General features: G+C 37.5%; 1 protein-coding gene across 6 annotated transcripts in view; it reads left to right on the top strand.

Annotated features, from left to right (window-relative positions):
* Positions 1-17,620, top strand: part of TMEM116 (transmembrane protein 116) — a 108,026-nt gene that overhangs the window by 40,940 nt on the left and 49,466 nt on the right. For 3 of the 6 annotated variants that reach the window (XM_081036928.1, XM_081036927.1, XM_081036929.1), the window contains exons 8-10: positions 160-298; positions 2,006-2,150; positions 2,751-2,824. In XM_081036928.1, the coding sequence (XP_080893054.1) occupies positions 160-298; positions 2,006-2,150; positions 2,751-2,824 (358 nt within the window). Of the gene's footprint in view, positions 1-159; positions 299-2,005; positions 2,151-2,750; positions 2,825-3,586; positions 8,664-17,620 lie in introns of those variants that run through there. The other 3 variants (XM_081036926.1, XM_081036925.1, XM_081036924.1) reach the window with 2 other exon arrangements.

Raw genomic sequence — 17,620 nt, 5'->3', positions numbered from 1 at the left:
TATGGGAATCGAACAGGCAACCCTGTTGTTCAGAGCTCGTGCTCTAACCAACTGAGCCATCCGGCCGCCTCATACTCCTTATCTTTAGTGCACTGATGATAGGCCTCTCTCTAGTCTTATATCTGTAGCAATACTCTTGTCCATTGGTTCTCTTCCTAGGTGTATCCTGATATACTCACCACCATCAGCCATGGCTGAACTCCTGCCTTCTGCCAACACATCCATCTGCAACACACTTTATTTTTATGGGCTCGCCATTTTCCTGGCCAGCTTTCTACTCAGCCTCCTCACCATTTTGGTATGGTGCCACCTTACTACTACCTTTATGAAAAGAAGGGGTGTAGGGAGGAAAGGGGCAGTATTCCCAGGGCCTGGGAAAGATGGGATGGAGAGGCACTTTCTACAGTCCTAGAACTAAGAAAGTGGCTAGGAGATACTGACAGTTTAATTACTACCTCAGTCTTTCAGACTTTCCAAGATCAAATGATAAGTGCAGAAAAGAGCCTGTATTCATTTTGTGGGAATTATTCTCATGGCAGATCAGACCAGAAAACTAGTATGTGTCAAGTATATTCTTTATCTAGAATGACACTCTGGAACATAGAACATGTGCTTTGGTTTAGTTTTCCAAATAATGAAAGAATTTTTTTGCTCAATTTTTTTATTGGCTATAAAGTTGCATTTATGCTCTGTCTAACTGAGCTAAGTGGCTCAGGCAGTTAATTAAATATTCATTTGACCTCATCAGAATGATATACAATGAAAATAATCAACTATGGAATGAGACAATACGTTATTTAGTGTAACTGCCTAGTACAAAGTCAGTAAGCAAGCAAATATGCCTTTTTATTTGCCATATCTACTTTGTTAGTATAATTTTCTCCTTTCTTCCTATTTCAGGGATTACAAATTGTCTTTCTGCAGAAAAAAATTATCTCACAAATGTTTTTTTTTCTAGCACAGCTAGCACATGTGAAGCACATATAATTGTATAGAATTTCCTTTAACAACTCAAAAAGAAGTTATGGAGATAGCTCAAATCAGCAACTTTGTGAAGAGTGCATAGTGACTAATTTATATTAAAATGGCTTTGATGGTTTACATTTAGAACTGATTTATAAGGGAGTCAGGTAGCCTAGCACCCTGGGGATTCCTATTTTCTTCTTCAATAACCAAGGCGTCAGTGGGCATTCACAATTAACATTTTCTGATTCTTTGTAAATCAACAGATGGCGAAGTGATTCTAATAGACAAATATTTTCAAATTTAAGTTCAAGCCTCCTTTTCATTCCTATGCCTGTGGGGAAAGGAAATTACATGGCTAAACTTAATTAATTATTAATTTAGAGAGTGGATCTGGATTATTAAAGAAGGGTTTCAGATTTGATCAGATTTGTTACCAGGATTATTATCTAATTTACTCCCCACAAAAAGCATATTGGACTTCTGAACTGATTTATATTTCTTTTATTTGCTAAACCCTGTAAAGATAACCCCCAAAAGGAAGGGAAAAACCAATCTATTTTCTATTTAGGCACAAGAAGAGAATTTTTTATATTTTTATTTTTTTTGCTTTGAGTTGAGAATTTAAGCTCGGTCATAATGCCAAAGTATTTATTTTAAGGGTATTAAGCATAGAACATTTTCTAACACAATCTCTAATAAAGTGTTTTAAGAGTCTGATTAGATCTTAGTTTTAACTTCTCATGCATATTGTGATTAGCTTTAGCGAGAAAAAAAGCCTGAGGGCTGATGTAAAGTTCATGTATTGAACATGGTAACCACAAGTTTGACTAATATCTGTCCATTTCCCTAGTCAAGCAAAAGTTCATTCTGAAGATAATTTTCTCTCAGAAGAAGCCTGGAATCAGATAGTAAAGATGGAAGAATGGACTTTCCTGCTGTCAGATCCTAAGAGAATGATCCCTCTAAAATGATAGGAGGATAGACTTGGGAAGTTCTACTAAGCCTTGGGCAAGTTACTCATTGCTGTATCCATGTCTAGGTCTTACTCATCCAAGCCCAGATGCTGTATAAGAAGTTTGTGAAATCAACTGGCTTTCTGGGGAGTGAACAGTGGGCAGTGATTCACATCGTGGAGCAGCGAGTGCGCTACTACCCAGTGGCTTTCTTTTGCTGCTGGGGCCCAGGTGGGTATCTTAAGGGACAGAGCTGGGTAATGAAGAGGGCACCTGTTGAGTTCCAATCAAGCGAAGTGGTCTTATCCAGAAGGATGACTGCAAATTCCTGTCCAGCTTATAAAATTTATGTTGGTCCCATCCAGATTTCCAGATTTTCCCAACCTCTGTAACATCTTTTTCTTTTTACTTTTTATAAATTAAGAGAATTACACATGAGATGCAACCTGATTTAAGAGGAAATGTCCTGACATAACTCAGAGATATTAACACCTGCCCTTCCTACTACATAAAGTTGTAGTGAGGATCAGATTGGATAACGTTTATGAAAGAGCTTGGTAAACTCTAAAATGCTAAAAAGTGTAACTTATCATCTTCCTTGCTGTAGTTTGTCTTGCTACCACAGGTGCACTAATATCTACAAAGTTTAATCAACGAGGACTAAAGGCAGGAGACCCAAGGCCCAGTGGTTTCTGTAACTTGTTAATCTCACTGCTAGCCTTTATTATGCCTACAGCTTCCATTCTCACAGGGTTTAGGCATATATACTGAAGAATTTTATGTTCAGGCAGCCAGGGCTGGCAACAAGATTTATACTTTGTGTTTTCACAGCTGTCATTCTGATGGTCATAAAGCTGATCAAGCCACAGGACACCAAGCTTCACATGGCCCTCTATATTCTCCAGGTAACACCTTCAACATCCAGCATCTCTGTTCTCACACCTTCTTAGCCTATTCTCTTGCACTGTCAGTACTCAGCACAGTTTTTCCCTTCATGGTATTTATTTCTACACTGCAAAAGAGACAATGTATGATTAATATTTAGTTATGAAGAATATGAAATTTTCCTCACAGATAAGGTACATACTTTTATGAAAATGCTGCCATGCATTTCAGAGCATATGTATGTCTGGTCAACTTCATTTCATTGATGTGTTTTTAAAGAATGAGTAACAAAAACCAAGATCTACCAGATAATGTTCTTATGAAACACTGATAGTGACATGATTCTCTCGCATCTATAATGAATTAAATGGGATTAAATAACTATTCTAGGTGAATGGGGAGGAAGTAGTAGAGGGATGGAATGATTCTCTTTTCCTACTTCATCAGATTTAAGAAGGCTTTTTGGGCTAACTATGCTGATAGGGCAATTTTCTCAAACCTAACTTTGGAAATGAGGCGATAAAGAGGGGCATTGAAACCATGTCATTGTTCTTTTGTGTGTGTATAGTAAGAAATATGACCAACTCTCAGTCATTCATGACAAGGTACAGTGTGAAGAGTGAGTTCAGGAAGAGCTAGAAAAAGATTAAAAACTGACACTAGTTCTTGATGTATGAGATAGAGGAAATATACCAATGCTTTATAAATAAGGAGAATGGGGACTATTCCCTGGATCTCTGAAAACCTTAAGGATGGGCTCCCTTACCCTTCATCTCCTCCAGGCTCTGACAGCGTCATCCCAGGGTCTGCTCAACTGTGGAGTATATGGCTGGACACAGTACAAGTTCTTTCAGCTAAAGCAAGAGGCTCGGCGTGATGCAGACACCCAGACACCATTATTATGCTCACAGAAGAGATTCTATAGCAGGGGTCTAGATCCACTGGAGTCTACCCTTACTTTTGCTACCAGCTCCTCCACCATTTTTTGAAACTATAATGCTGGAATATCCAGGAACTAGAGTTATTCCACACTAAGGGATTGGGAAGAGTGTTGGAGAACAACATCTGAAGTCTTTTCTAACCACGCCTTAAACTACGAAAAGGAAAGGGAGTATATTATAGTACCATGGTTAGTAGCTGTTTGGTTAATTGGACAGAATCTCTTCATTCTCAGATTCACTAGTGATTCTTAAAGTCTTTGTTTAGGGAAATGAAGCCATTTTCCATCTAAGAGAGAGAGACTCATATTACCTCAATGAGTATTAGATTTATGTAAGCCTTTTCTAGACAAAATTAATTCCAGGTTGTTATTTTCACATGTTACTTCCAGGCTCTCTACTCCATGGTACAGGGGAAGTAGGATGGCATACAACGATTTGCTCAGAGTTTGTCGTTGCTATTACTGTCTCTGAGGTTGGACAAAGAAAGTTCTGGGTTTCTGTTCTTTGAAGAGGTTTAGAAACTCAGAAGAAGCAAGGACAATAACTATGAAAAAAGTGGGATCCTCAGGTATTAGTTTCATATGGTCAGTGCTCTTCTAGGTCTTGGCAGTAGGGTCCATCCTACTTAGAAAATTAAGGCCAATCTTTTGAAGTTACAGATGATAAGATTTAAGAGAAATCGTGACTAAGGAAACTTTAGTAATCAAAACTCTAAATTATCATTTACAAGCAGAAGTCCAAAGTAAGTTTCAGTGTTGGTACATTGAATTAGGTTGAACCATATGAACTTGCCATTTTTGTAGGTGAAAGTGATGTCATATCAATTTTACATGGTTCAACCTAACAATAACTGCTAAATATGTTTATAGAATAAATGAATGAACAAATGAATGAATGAATAATAAGTAGAATTTGAACCTTGTGGGAAAGAAAAGATTCCTAGACTGCAGAGCCTCATTTGTGAGTAAGAATATCTAATCTGGGATACCATCCTTCAACTTATCATCCCTTCTATGGTGTAAAAAAACTGCACCCCAACACCATGTGTCTTGCATGGGGAACTGGGTGAGGGTTTGGTGTTTTTCAATGAGTGGAAGCCTTTGGATGTTTTCACATAGCAGCCTCCCACATTTTATATCTTTGGCCTTGCATTTGCTGAAGATCTTAAAATTCCCTTTAGATTCGCTGCCAGTTTCCAAACCTGTCCCTCTTGGTATTCATGTAATTCTAGCCACTTTCCCAGGCAACCTTTGTGCCCTTTGCAAAGATTTTAACACACTGATTCTCTAGGCCTCACCACTGGTCCAGATAACAGTAACCTTGTTATTTGCAAAGGTGCCATCTTGCTTGTAGGTATTTGTTTGCAACACTTGGAGGTACCATTACAGTATTCTTGGAGTTCACACTCATCCACATTGAGGTGGCAGGGTGTGGTTACCTTTAAAAATTTGCAATGTTTGCAGCAGGATCCAAATGCACAATCTGAACCCTTCTTTAGCTGGCATGAGGGCAGACAACAGTAATCGTTTTGATAGTGAAGGATGCTGCCACAACCAAATCACATTCTTTATCCATTCTCTTATTCCCACTGTATGACTTTCCAAAGTAGCTTTGGAGCTAAGGTTTATGAAACAGGCAGTCCTCTCTGTGCTTATGTAACAGCTGGTGGAAGTAGTGGAAGCTGCAGTTGCTGAAGCCCATATCTATAGTAATAAGTTCGTGCATACTACAGAGGTCCTGACCGTGGCATTGCAGGCCACGTGGTCATGCTTCATTCTCAAGTTGTGGCCAAGCTCATGATCCATGAGGGCTGCGTAATGTGCTATATCTTCCTGAGAGAAAGATGCGTAGCAGGTCAGATACCACTGAGAAATGCATGTCCATGGTACTTCCCGAGACTTTGGCCAATAAATCACGTGAGCAACATCATGCTTCACCCTTCTCCAAAAATGCCAGTCTCTCCAGCAGTCAAAATTTTGAAGTATTTCCTGCAAATTCGGGGAGATTTTTCACTCGGTTTCTCTCTGTCCGTATCTCTAACCCAGTAAATTCTGCTTTCACATTTAGCTCCTTATGTACCTGTTGACCAGGGCATGGGCGTCCATTATCACCTGTGTAGTCTTGATAACATTATTATTTGGAATTGTTTATTGTCAACCACAGAAAACATTTTCACATACTTGGGAAGTATCCACATACAGGGCATAGGAACTGAGGAGGGTTATATTCTGCTCTGAAATTGTGAAGTGGTTAAGAGCTCCTTCTGTTCATCTCCACCAGCTACACAAAACTCACCTGATTTTAGGTGAGTTTTAGGTAAGGATAGGCTGTAAATCATATGCTCAAAATTCTTTGAAGTTTGTATAGGCTTGATGTGAAAGACAGTGCCATGTAAGGTCAGGATTCCCTTTAGCCCTGTGCAAGTGCTGATAGTCAGAAGGGAATCCAGGTCACCCTTTGAGTATCCCGTTATCCTGAATAAAAGGCATGTCCAAGTTCTTGCCAAATAATCCTTTCTTTTGCTTCAGATTAATAATATGCCATTTTTCTTGTATAAGCATGACATAGGCCACCTTTTCTGTTTTTTCTTTCTGTTCTCTGAACATCACTAGGTTCCTAGGCATGACTATTTCATAATAAAGATATTCCCACTTACAGTGCATCCCTTGAAGTATATTTGCTATCAGCAGTAACATGACATGCAGATTAATATGGGGAGGGCCCATTCTCAAGTGTCCCACCTAGGGATCCCTGGAAGAAAAACCACTCCAAACCTTACCCATGACCATTTGATTTCATGGAAGAAAGGGCAGGGGGGATGCAAAATAACTAACTGGCATTATCATTGTCATGGCCCAAGTGAAACAGCTAGTGATCCAGACCTCTGTCTCTCAGTTGCCTTCCCTGAGACCCAAATGTTTGTGACACAGTTGTTTGGCCAAAGCTCCAAGCTGTGCTGCGTGCCAGAAGGACAGCTGCTCCCACCCCGAGTATTACATGATGATACCTGCCTTTTGGCTGTGTCTTTTCCTACTCCTGTTGTGTGCTCTCTCCTCAGGAGTATCCTTACTTTGCAGTCTCCCTCAAAGAACAAAAGTATTGTGCTCCTTAGCTGCACTCCTGCTGTCTTAGTAGAGTAGAGGGGTATACCAAGGAGAGGAAACTTTCAGAGGCCCAGCCAGTACTATAACCCAGAATCGGGCATTGAGAAAAGAGAAAATATAACCACCTTCCCTCAGTCCTTGTCCCCATGGAACAGCCTTCCCCTCCTGTCATCTGTTATTCTTTTCAGTCATTGAAACTAAAGGTTCCAGAGCAGGGGTTTGTAGATCCCTGGGTAGGTCACGGGCCTCTGCTGTCCAGTGCCTTTTGCACCATTTCCTACTTTGTACCATACAGCCCATTTCAAACCTCTAATACTTTTCCTACACCCCCCCCCCCGTTATTCACAATGTGCTTATTTATTTGTTCAATCCTGTAATACATGTAAAGTATTTTTAGAATAACTAATCCATGCATCTGTGAAAAGCAAATATACTAACTGGAGAACAATATTTGTGTTCAGTTATTGTCTTTGGCCTTATGGTATGAGATCAAAATAATGTCTTCCAAAATTATTTAGGTTAGTACTTTTTCTTCTAGACCTATTCAGTGTGGTTATATTTATCATTTTTAATATAGTTAGGCTCACATATTACTGTTTGTATTTCCTTTTGGTTTGTAAAATGTTGCTGTGATTCTAAGTGAGTGTTATATAAAAAAGTGTACTCAGGGTACACCTCTTTGAACCTTTAATCTGTTCCCATGTCCTCATTCTTTCCACCCAATTTCTACCCACGGATCTCAATAGTACTTAGTTTATTTTTCCTGTATTCCTTCCTGCACAAATTAGCAGAGACGTGTATATACTTTTTAACCCCTTCTTTCTTAGGTAAATGTAACATAACATTTTACACTTTCCTTTTTAAACTTAGAGATACGAGTATATCCTACAAATCACTCCGTATCAGTTTGTATAGATCGTTCTCATTCTGTTTTTACAGCTGTGTTAGTACTCCCATTTTGTGGGTGTACCATAATTTATTCAATCGTTCTTCTATGTATGGGCCTTTAGGTTGTTTACATTGTTTTGAAATTACACACAATGCAGCAACAAATAATTTTGCATGTATCTATTTTTTTGGAGGCAAATTCCTAAAAATGGGAAGGCGGTGCTAACTGCCTATGTAGCTTTGTTTGATATTGTCAGAATCCCGTTTAGAAAGGTTTTGCCAGTCTGCATTCCCACTAGCAATATATTAGAGTGCTTGTTTCCCCACAGTCTAAGCAACAGAATATGTTGCTATGGCATACATTTTAATTTTCACCAAACTGATAGCTGAGAAGTGGTATTTCAGTATTGTTTAATTTGCATTTTTCTAATTTTGAGTAAATTTGAACATGTTTAAACTTAGTTAGGGACCATTTTTATATTTTTAAATAATTGTCTGTTCATGGCTTTTCCCCTTTTTCTATCAAGGTTTTGGTCTTTTTTCTCAACTTTCCCCCCCTGGCTTTATTGAGATATAATTCACAAATAAAATTGTATATATTTAAAGTGTACAACCTGATGATTTGATATATTTGTACACTGAAATGTTTATTTATTGTGAATGTAAATTTTCTAGAAGGCAAAGGAACTAGAATAATTAAAATAATTTTGGGAAAAAATAACAGGGGAACCACTCTTTTTAGTTTCAAGACTGTGTAGAATTGAAGGGATAGACACATAGATCAGTGAACAGAATAGAGAACCCAGAAACAGAGAACCCACACATGTATGGCCAGTGGATTTTTGACAAAGGGGCAAATGCAATTGCATGGAGGAAGGACAGTCTTTTCAACAAATGGGTGCTGGAAAATTTGATATACATAGACCAAAAAAAAAAAAATGATCCTCAACCTAACCTCACACTTTACATAAAAATCACCTCAAAATGGGTAGTAGATTTAAATGTGAAGTATAAAACTTTTAGAAGAAAACAGAACATCTTCAGGATCTAGGGCTTTGTAAAAAAATTCTTAAACATGACACCAAAAGCATAATTCATAAAAGAAAAACTATAAATTGGACCTCATCAAAAGTAAAAACTCTTGCTTTGTGAACAACTCTGTTAAGAGGATGAAAAAACAAGCTACAGACTGGAAGAAAATATTTGCAAACCACTTATCTGATAAAGGGCTCATACCTAGAATATATAAAGAGCTCTCATTACTCAACAATATCAAACAGTCCAAGAAGGAAATGGATAAAAGACATGAAGACACATTTCACTGGAGAGGATATATGGATGGCAAATAAGCACATGAAAAGATGTTTAACATTAGTAGACATTACAGAAATGCAAATTAAGGCCCCATGAGAAAGCACTACAGACCAATTACAACAGCTAAAATGAAAAATATAGAGACAATGCTAAATGTTGGCGAGGATGCAGCGAAACTGGATCTTTCAGAAAATTGCTGATGGGAATGTAAAATTGTATAACAACTATGGAAAACAGGCAGGTTCTTCAAAAACTAAACAAATATTCCAGTAAAGAATGGGATGTAGTCATGGGCTGCATAACAACATTTTGGTTGACGACGGACCGCATAATATGATGGTAGTCCCAGACATAAGATTGTAATGGAACTGAAAAATTCCTATCACCTAGTGATGTCGTAGCCACTGTAAAATTGTAGGGCAATGCATTGCTCATGTGTTTGTGGTGATACAGCAATAAGCTGTATCATATAACCTACATGTGTAGTAGGTTACATCATCTAGGTTTGTGTAACTGCACTCCATCATGTTTGTGTAATGATGAAATCACCTAATGACACATACCTCAGAATGTATCACCATCATTAAGCAATGCATAACTGTATACAAAATATAATAGTAACAAGCTTGATATTTTATACACACACACACGATTTTGTTCCCTACAAAAAGTGCATTTTCTTTTCTTATGCTCATTGAAAAACTGTAACAATCAGTGATGGAAAAAATCATGAATTTTGCAATAGTCAGGAAGACATTAGCAAGAGGGCAGAATAGCTAGCCGTGGACCCTCAGTCCCCTCATAAACAAATTGATCAACAATTTATAGACAGTTCCCTTTGTGAGAAATCCAGATACTAAGTGAAAGGCTCCTGTACCCCAGGTGAACATGAAACTAGCTTCACTGAAGCCAGTAGGGAAGAGTTGGGACACATTCTTGCCACAATCTACCCCCGCACAGCGCTGTATGATCCAAAAGAGACCACTTAGCTCCTAGCTTCTGCCCCAAACTGAAGTGTGAAAAAGCCTTCCCAATTTCAGGTAGGTTTTTTTGTTTTGATTTTTTTTTTCAAATTGGCTCACTCAGCTTTCCAGTGAGTATCTTCTGTTGGATACTTTGGGGTTTTCTTGTCAGGTCCAATAGGCATCCCATTACTTCTGTCTGCCTTACTTACACCACTCGGGTCTTGGAGCCATCAGTAGTTTTTCCTCATCCACCTGTACTTTGGGATTTATAAAATGCCATAGCACCTTATTTTTGTTGTTTGTACGTTTTAATTTTACCACCCTAGTGCTTTGTCTGTTTTTATGGAGTGATTTGAGGAGAGTTTTAAAAATCTACACTGCTGTGGCCACCTTCTGAAAATCTCCCTTTCTTCCTATATTTAAATTTTTTCTCTAGCCATTAAAAAATAGAATGCTACATCCTATGGTAAATCAACTTTTTTCCATAGATTGTGATATGGAGATTTAGTAAAAAATAAATTGTTTTTTAACCTAGAAAACCCAAATACAAGTCCCAGTTTTGTTATTTGCAAATTCTGTTATTTTTGCCATTTAATCTCTTTGAGCATTGGCTTCTTGTTTGTAAAGTGGAAATAACAATATCTTTATGAGCTTTTCTGATGATTCAATAGATGTGTAACAATGCTTTGTAAAGTAAAAAGTGATATACAAATACAAGCTATTATCATTACTTCCTTCATAGGTTCCCTTTTGACTGAAACCCAGGATTTCTGCTTTCCCATGCATTTTTATTTTAAAAAGTTTTTTTTTAAGTGACAATAACAAAGTTCTTGTCATCAGGAATATTTAACCCATCATAGAAGCCCACACATGAAATCCTTTGCAGAATGCCTTTCCCCAAATGTCTTGATGCTACTTTATTTGAATTACATCAAATATATAATAAGCATTTATAATACCCAATATCCTACCATAGCACTTCCTTTGAAGAGCTTATGTATAATATGGACCCACAGCCAAACATAATGACTTTTTTATAGAAAAGCATGATACTATTTATGACATATATATACATATATACATGTATACATATATATGTATATATGCTTATATACATATATACATAGACCCACATCCAAACATGCATTTTTTATAGAAAAGAATGATATTATTTATGATATATATACACATATGTACATGTATACATATATATGTATATATACATATATATACATATATACATATATAATATGGACCCACATCCAAACATAATGACTTTTATAGAAAAGCATGATATTATTTATGATATATATACACATATATACATATATGTGTGTGTGTGTGTATATATATATATATATATATATATATATACACTTGTGTATATAAAATAATACTATACATTTTCTACCTAAAAGAAGGTCTGGAAACAAATACACTAAACTGGTAATTAAAAGGGAACTTTAGCCTTATATTTAATTTTTTTTTTTTACTTTATAAAATAGCTTTATTGATGTATAATTAACATACTATAAAATTCACCCATTTAAAACTTAAAACTCAATGTTTTTTTTAGGATATTTACACCTTATGCATCCATCATCATAGTCTAATGTTAGAGCATTTTTATCACTCCAAAAAGAAACCTGTGCTGGTTAGTAGTCACTTCCTATTCTTCCTGTTAGCTTTTTCCACCCCAGTTTTCTCTATGGATTTGTCTTTTCTGGACATTTAGTATAGATCGAATTATACAATATGTGACCTTTTGTGACTGGCTTTTTTCACTTAGCATAATATTTTCAAGGTTCATCCATACTGTAGCATATATTAATCCTACTTTCCTTTTTATTGCTGAATAATGGTCCAGTGGTATGGCTATTCCACATTTTATTTATCCATTCATCAGTTGATAAACTGCCTCGATGTCCTGAATTGATTCAAAACGTTTACCTTTCATGGTCATTTTGACTTTGGGGAAGAGCCGGCAGTCACACAGTGCCAGATCCGGTGAATAAAGTGGATGAGGACACACTGTAATGTTTATGTTGACAGAAATTGCTGTACCAGAAGTGATATGTGACACAGAATGTTGTCATGATGGAGGATGATACTATTTGCCCATTTCATGTTAATGCATTGTTCGTGATCCATGATTTATGGCACACTTTAAAACACACCTTCTCTCAACCACAGTTCACACCCAACTGACTGTACTGAACAAGTTGAAACTTGTCATACACTGTTACTAAGGTCCAACACGCCACTTCCAGTATTGATACTTGCCTTTCCATTGGATGGCACTTAGCAGCAGCATTTGCTGTATGGTTTGATCACACCTCGTATATATAATTATGTGACAATGGAAAGTTGTACACTAGGTTAGCAGTGATTGCCAAGAACAAAGTGAGGAGAGCTGCAGCCAGGGAAAGGGGTAAAAAGAGGAGACGGTAAGTGAAATAAATTTTAAGCCAGCATGTTATTAAAGGGAGGGAGTCCAAAATAAAAGGAGCATGTAGGATAGTATCCCACTTTGTAAAAGTATTTGTATCTGAACTTTCTAAAAAAGGGATTCCAGTTCAGAAAACAGGAGACAATGTATGCTTGACATAAATGCTTCAAGCCTTCAAGGGTCTTTGTACTCCAGAAGGGGTACCTTACAGCATTCTTGTGCCTCAGTCCTTTACCTGGACCCTCTTAAATAAAGTCCAGGTTCCCAACCTCCAAATTTTGTCTAAAAAACTTGCCTTTTCAGTGATCAACATCACAAACATTTCTATAGAAATGTAACTTTGCCTATAAATCCTAAGTTGGAGCAATTCATCTACAAATTTGTGCTAGATAAATCATGTCTCAGGCACTCTAGTGAAAAGTAGGCCTTGAGTTTTACCTTTAAGTAAAATCTCACTGAAAGATTCTCCCACAAATAAAGGAAAAAATTGCCTCTACCTCTTATTAAATAAAAACTGAGAATTTGAAATGGCTGTAAATATAGTTCATTATGTCACAGGTTTCAAAGACACAGGATCTGTCTCATAGGTAAAGTCAAGATCAAAATATTTAGCTCCTTTTCTCCCCAACAGACTCTGGAAGTAGAATGATGTTTCCATAACAGTACATAAGGTAGTGGAGTATGCATATCTGTGGGGAGGGTTATGGAAGCTTCATTTTCCCATTGCAGATTAATCACCTGGAGCCATGCTACATATATAAGGGGGGTGTAATAAAAGTGCTCAATATTTTGACAGCTTTATGTCGAGAAGCAGGGTAACAACTTGTTTTGAAGTTGTTCAGCAGTTTCACTGATGGAAAAAAAATGGTTTTTCTTTTGTTTTTTGGTTTTTTTACCCCAACCAAAATGACAAAATTCTAGTCAAGAATGAAGTTTGAACCCGCAGCTAACATCATAGTTAATGGTGAAAAGCTAAAACCATTCCTCTAAGATCAGGAACAAGACTAGGATGCCCACTCTCACCACTGTTATTCAGAATAGCATTGGAAGTCCTAGCCAGAACAATTAGGCAAGAAAAAGAAATAAAAGGCATCCAAATTGGAAAGGAAGAAGTAAAACTGTCACTACTTGCAAATAATAGTATATATAGACAATCTTAAAGACTCCAGCAAAAAACTGTTAAAACTAATTAAAACAAATAAAACTAATAAATGAATTTAATAAAGTTGTAGGATACAAGATTAATATATAAAAATGTTACATTTCTATTTAGTAGTAACAAACTATCAGAAAGAAAAAGAAAACAATCCCATTTACAGTTGCATCAAAAGGAATAAAATACCTGGAATAAATTTAACCAAGGAGGTGAAAGTCCTGTCCACTGAGAACTATAAGATCTTAATGAAAGAAACTGAAGGGGTGGCCAGTTAGCTTAGTTGGTTAGAACATGGTGCTGACAACATCAAGGTTGCTTGCACCCTCCTTAAAAAAAAAAAGAAGAAATTGAAGAAGATACAAGGAAATGGAAAGATATTTCATGCTCATGGGTTGGAAGAATTAATAGTCAAAATGTCCATAATACCCAAAGCCATCTACAGATTCAGTGTAAACCCTATCAAAACTCCAGTGGCATTTTCACAGAAATACAACAAACAATCCTGAAATATGTGTGGAATTACCAAAAAACCCCACATAGCCAAAGCAATCTTGACAAAGAACAAAGCTGGAAGCATCACACTTCCTGATTTCCAACTATATTACAAAGCTTTTGTAATCAAAACAGTATGATATTGGCATAAAAACTGACACATAGATTAATGGAACTGAATAGAGAACCCAGAAATAAACCCATACGTATGTGGTCAATTAATTTACAACAAAGGAGCAAAAAATATACAATAGGGAAAGGACGTCTCTTCAATAATGGTGCTGGGAAAACTGGACAGCTACATGCAAAAGAATGAAACTGGACCACTATCTTACACCACACACAAAAATTAACTTGGAATGAATTAAAGACTTGAACATAAGACCTGAAACCATAAAACTCCTGGAGGAAAATATAGGTGGTAAGCTCCTTGACATCAGTCTTTGCAGTGATTTTTTGGATTTGACACCAAACACAAAGGCAACAAAAGCCAAAATAAACAAGTAGAACTGCATCAAACTAATATGCTTCTGCACAGCAAAGGAAACCATCAACAAAAAGAAAAGGCGGGCCGGCCCGGTGGCTCAGGCGGTTAAAGCTCCATGCTCCTAACTCTGAAGGCTGCCGGTTCGATTCCCACATGGGCCAGTGGGCTCTCAACCACAAGGTTGCCAGTTCAATTTTTCAAGTCCCACAAGGGATGGTGGGCTCCGCCCCCTGCAACTAAGATTGAACACGGCACCTTGAGCTGAGCTGCCTCCCGGATGGCTCAGTTGGTTGGAGCGCATCCTCTCAACCACAAGGTTGCCGGTTCGACTCCCTCCAAGGGATGGTGGGCTGTGCCCGCTGCAACTAGAAAATGGCAACTGGACCTAGAGCTGAGCTGCACCCTCCACAACTAGGACTGAAAGGACAACAACATGACTTGGAAAAAAGTCCTGGAAGTACACACTGTTCCCCAATAAAGTCCTGTTCCCCTTCCCAATAAAATCTTTAAAAGGAAAAAAAAGGCAACATGCATCATGGGGAAAAAGTTTGCAAATCAGATATCTGATAATGGTTAATATCCAATATATATAATGAACTCATAGAACTCAATAGGGAAAAAAAATCCCATTAATAAATGGGCAGAGCCTCCAAATAGACATTTTTCTAAAGAAGACATACAGATGGCCAAGAGGTACATGAAAAGGTGCTCAACGTCACTAATCAGGGAAATGCAAATCAAAATCACAGTCTGATCATTAAATTCGCAAACTTGTTGCAGCGATATTGCTAACCTTTTTTATATCAGAGGGATTATTATGAATTTGTATCAACTGGACAAACAGTTAACCAAGTTTACTATTTGGAAGTGCTGAAAAGGCTGCGTGAAAAAGTTAGACGAAAACGACCTGAACTTTTCGCCAACTGTCATGGCTCTTGCATCACGACAATGCACCAGCTCACACGGCACTGTCTGTGAGGGAGTTTTTAGCCAGTTAACAAATAAATGTATTGGAACACCCTCCTTACTCACCTGATCCGGCGCCTAATGACTTCTTTACCCAAAGATAAAGGAAATACTGAAAAGAAGACATTTTGATGACATTCAGGACATCAGGAGTAATACGACGACAGCTCTGATGGCCATTCCAGAAAAAGAGTTCCAAAATTGCTCTGAAGGGTGAACTAGGCACTGGTATCAGTGCATAGCTTCCCAAGGGGAGTACTTTGAAAGTGACCGTAGTGATATTTAGCAATGAGGTATGTAGCACTTTTTCTAGGATGAGTTCTCAAATTTAATTGTCTGAGCTCGTACATATCACCTCACACCTGTTAGGATGGCTATTACCAAAAAGACAACAAGTAACAAGTATTGGAAAGGATATAGAGAAAAGGGAACCCTGTGTACTGTTGGTAGGAATGTGAGTTGGTACAGCCATTATGTAAAACAGTATGGAGCTTCCTCAAAAAATTAAAAATAGAACTGCCATATGATCCAGCAAGTCCACTTCTGGGTATTTATCCAAAAGAAACAAAAACACAACCTCAAAAAGATATGTCACCCCATGTTCATTGCAGCATTGTTCATAATAGCCAAAACATAGAAGTAACCTATGTGTTCATCAATGGAGGAATGGATAAAGAAAATGTGATATATGCATATGCACACACACACACACACACACACACAGAGTGGACTCTTATTCCACCATGAAAAGGGAAATATTGCCATTTGTGGCAACATGAATGGACCTTGAGGGCATTGTACTAAGTGAAATAAGTCAGACAGAGAAGGACAAATACCATGTCATCTCACTAATATGTGGAATCCAAAAATACAAACAAACCACAAATGTACTCATAGATACAGAGAACAAATTAGTGCTTGCCAGAGGTGGGGGAAATGGGTGAATCTGGTCAGAAGGTGCAAACCCAGTTATAAAATAAATAAGTTTGGGGGATACAATATACATGGTGACTGTACTGTATATTTAGAAGTTGCTGAGAGAACATATCTTAAAAGTTCTCATTGTAAGGAAAAAAATTGTAACTGTGTGGTGATATATGTTAACTAGAATTATTGTGGTGATCATTCACAATATATACAAATATGAATCATGTTGTACACCTGAAACTAATATATGTTGATTATATCTCAATTAAAATAAAAGAGCAAACTTTAAAAAATGAACTTTGGCCATACAAAAAATACGTTTTTGTCAAACTAATGTAATGCTTTGTTATCACTGTGGGATTGATTACATCCATGTGAACTTATGATGATATGATGTGGGTTTTCAGTACATTTTTTTAAAATTTTTTCTTTCACTGGTGCCCAGAGAATGGAGGGAGTCTCATTCCATGTTATGAAAATAGTCCCAAAAGGACTCCTACAGAAACAAGAAAGAATGTCAGGTCAGGTCAAAGGAGAGAGATGGCCTATCCAAGTCACCCAGCAGAGCATGTCCCCTGGACTCCAGGAACATTAATTATTGGCAACGTCCAAATGTGTTCTTTTCCACATTGTAATTTATTTTTGTTTTCCCAAAAATATGGATAAAAATCTAGAGGCTGGACTTGGCTGTGCTTCGAGGAACTAAGGGAAGGGCCTGGGTCTCTGCTAGCCTGAGATAGCACAGAAAGGACAGTAGCCACTCAGGGAAGGCAGGTAAAGGATAGCAGTAAATCACCATGAGAGTTTTTTGGGGAGCAGCTGGCTGGGCGATTCCCAACGCAGATTATTGGAACACATGAGCATTCTTAAGAATCTTCCAAATATAATGGAGAGAGGAATCAGGTGAAAGTGTATGCTTCCTAGAGACAGTCACACACAGTGCCTTATGAACTATCGTTACCCGAGCTTTACAGGAAATGCTAATCCTTGGACATGGAGATTTAACGGGAGTTACACCTGCTCGCTCACTCGTACCCACATTAAAACTGGCCCCTAACCTACCATAGTCTATCCTAATGGGATTCAACTTCATTTTCTGGAGTTGGGGGTTTTATAAACTTTCTATG

Source organism: Rhinolophus hipposideros (assembly GCF_964194185.1).
Source record: "Rhinolophus hipposideros genome assembly, chromosome: 24".
NCBI lineage: Eukaryota > Metazoa > Chordata > Mammalia > Chiroptera > Rhinolophidae > Rhinolophus > Rhinolophus hipposideros.
Note: the sequence above shows the minus strand (reverse complement) of the source record. Positions and strands in the feature narration are given on the sequence as shown.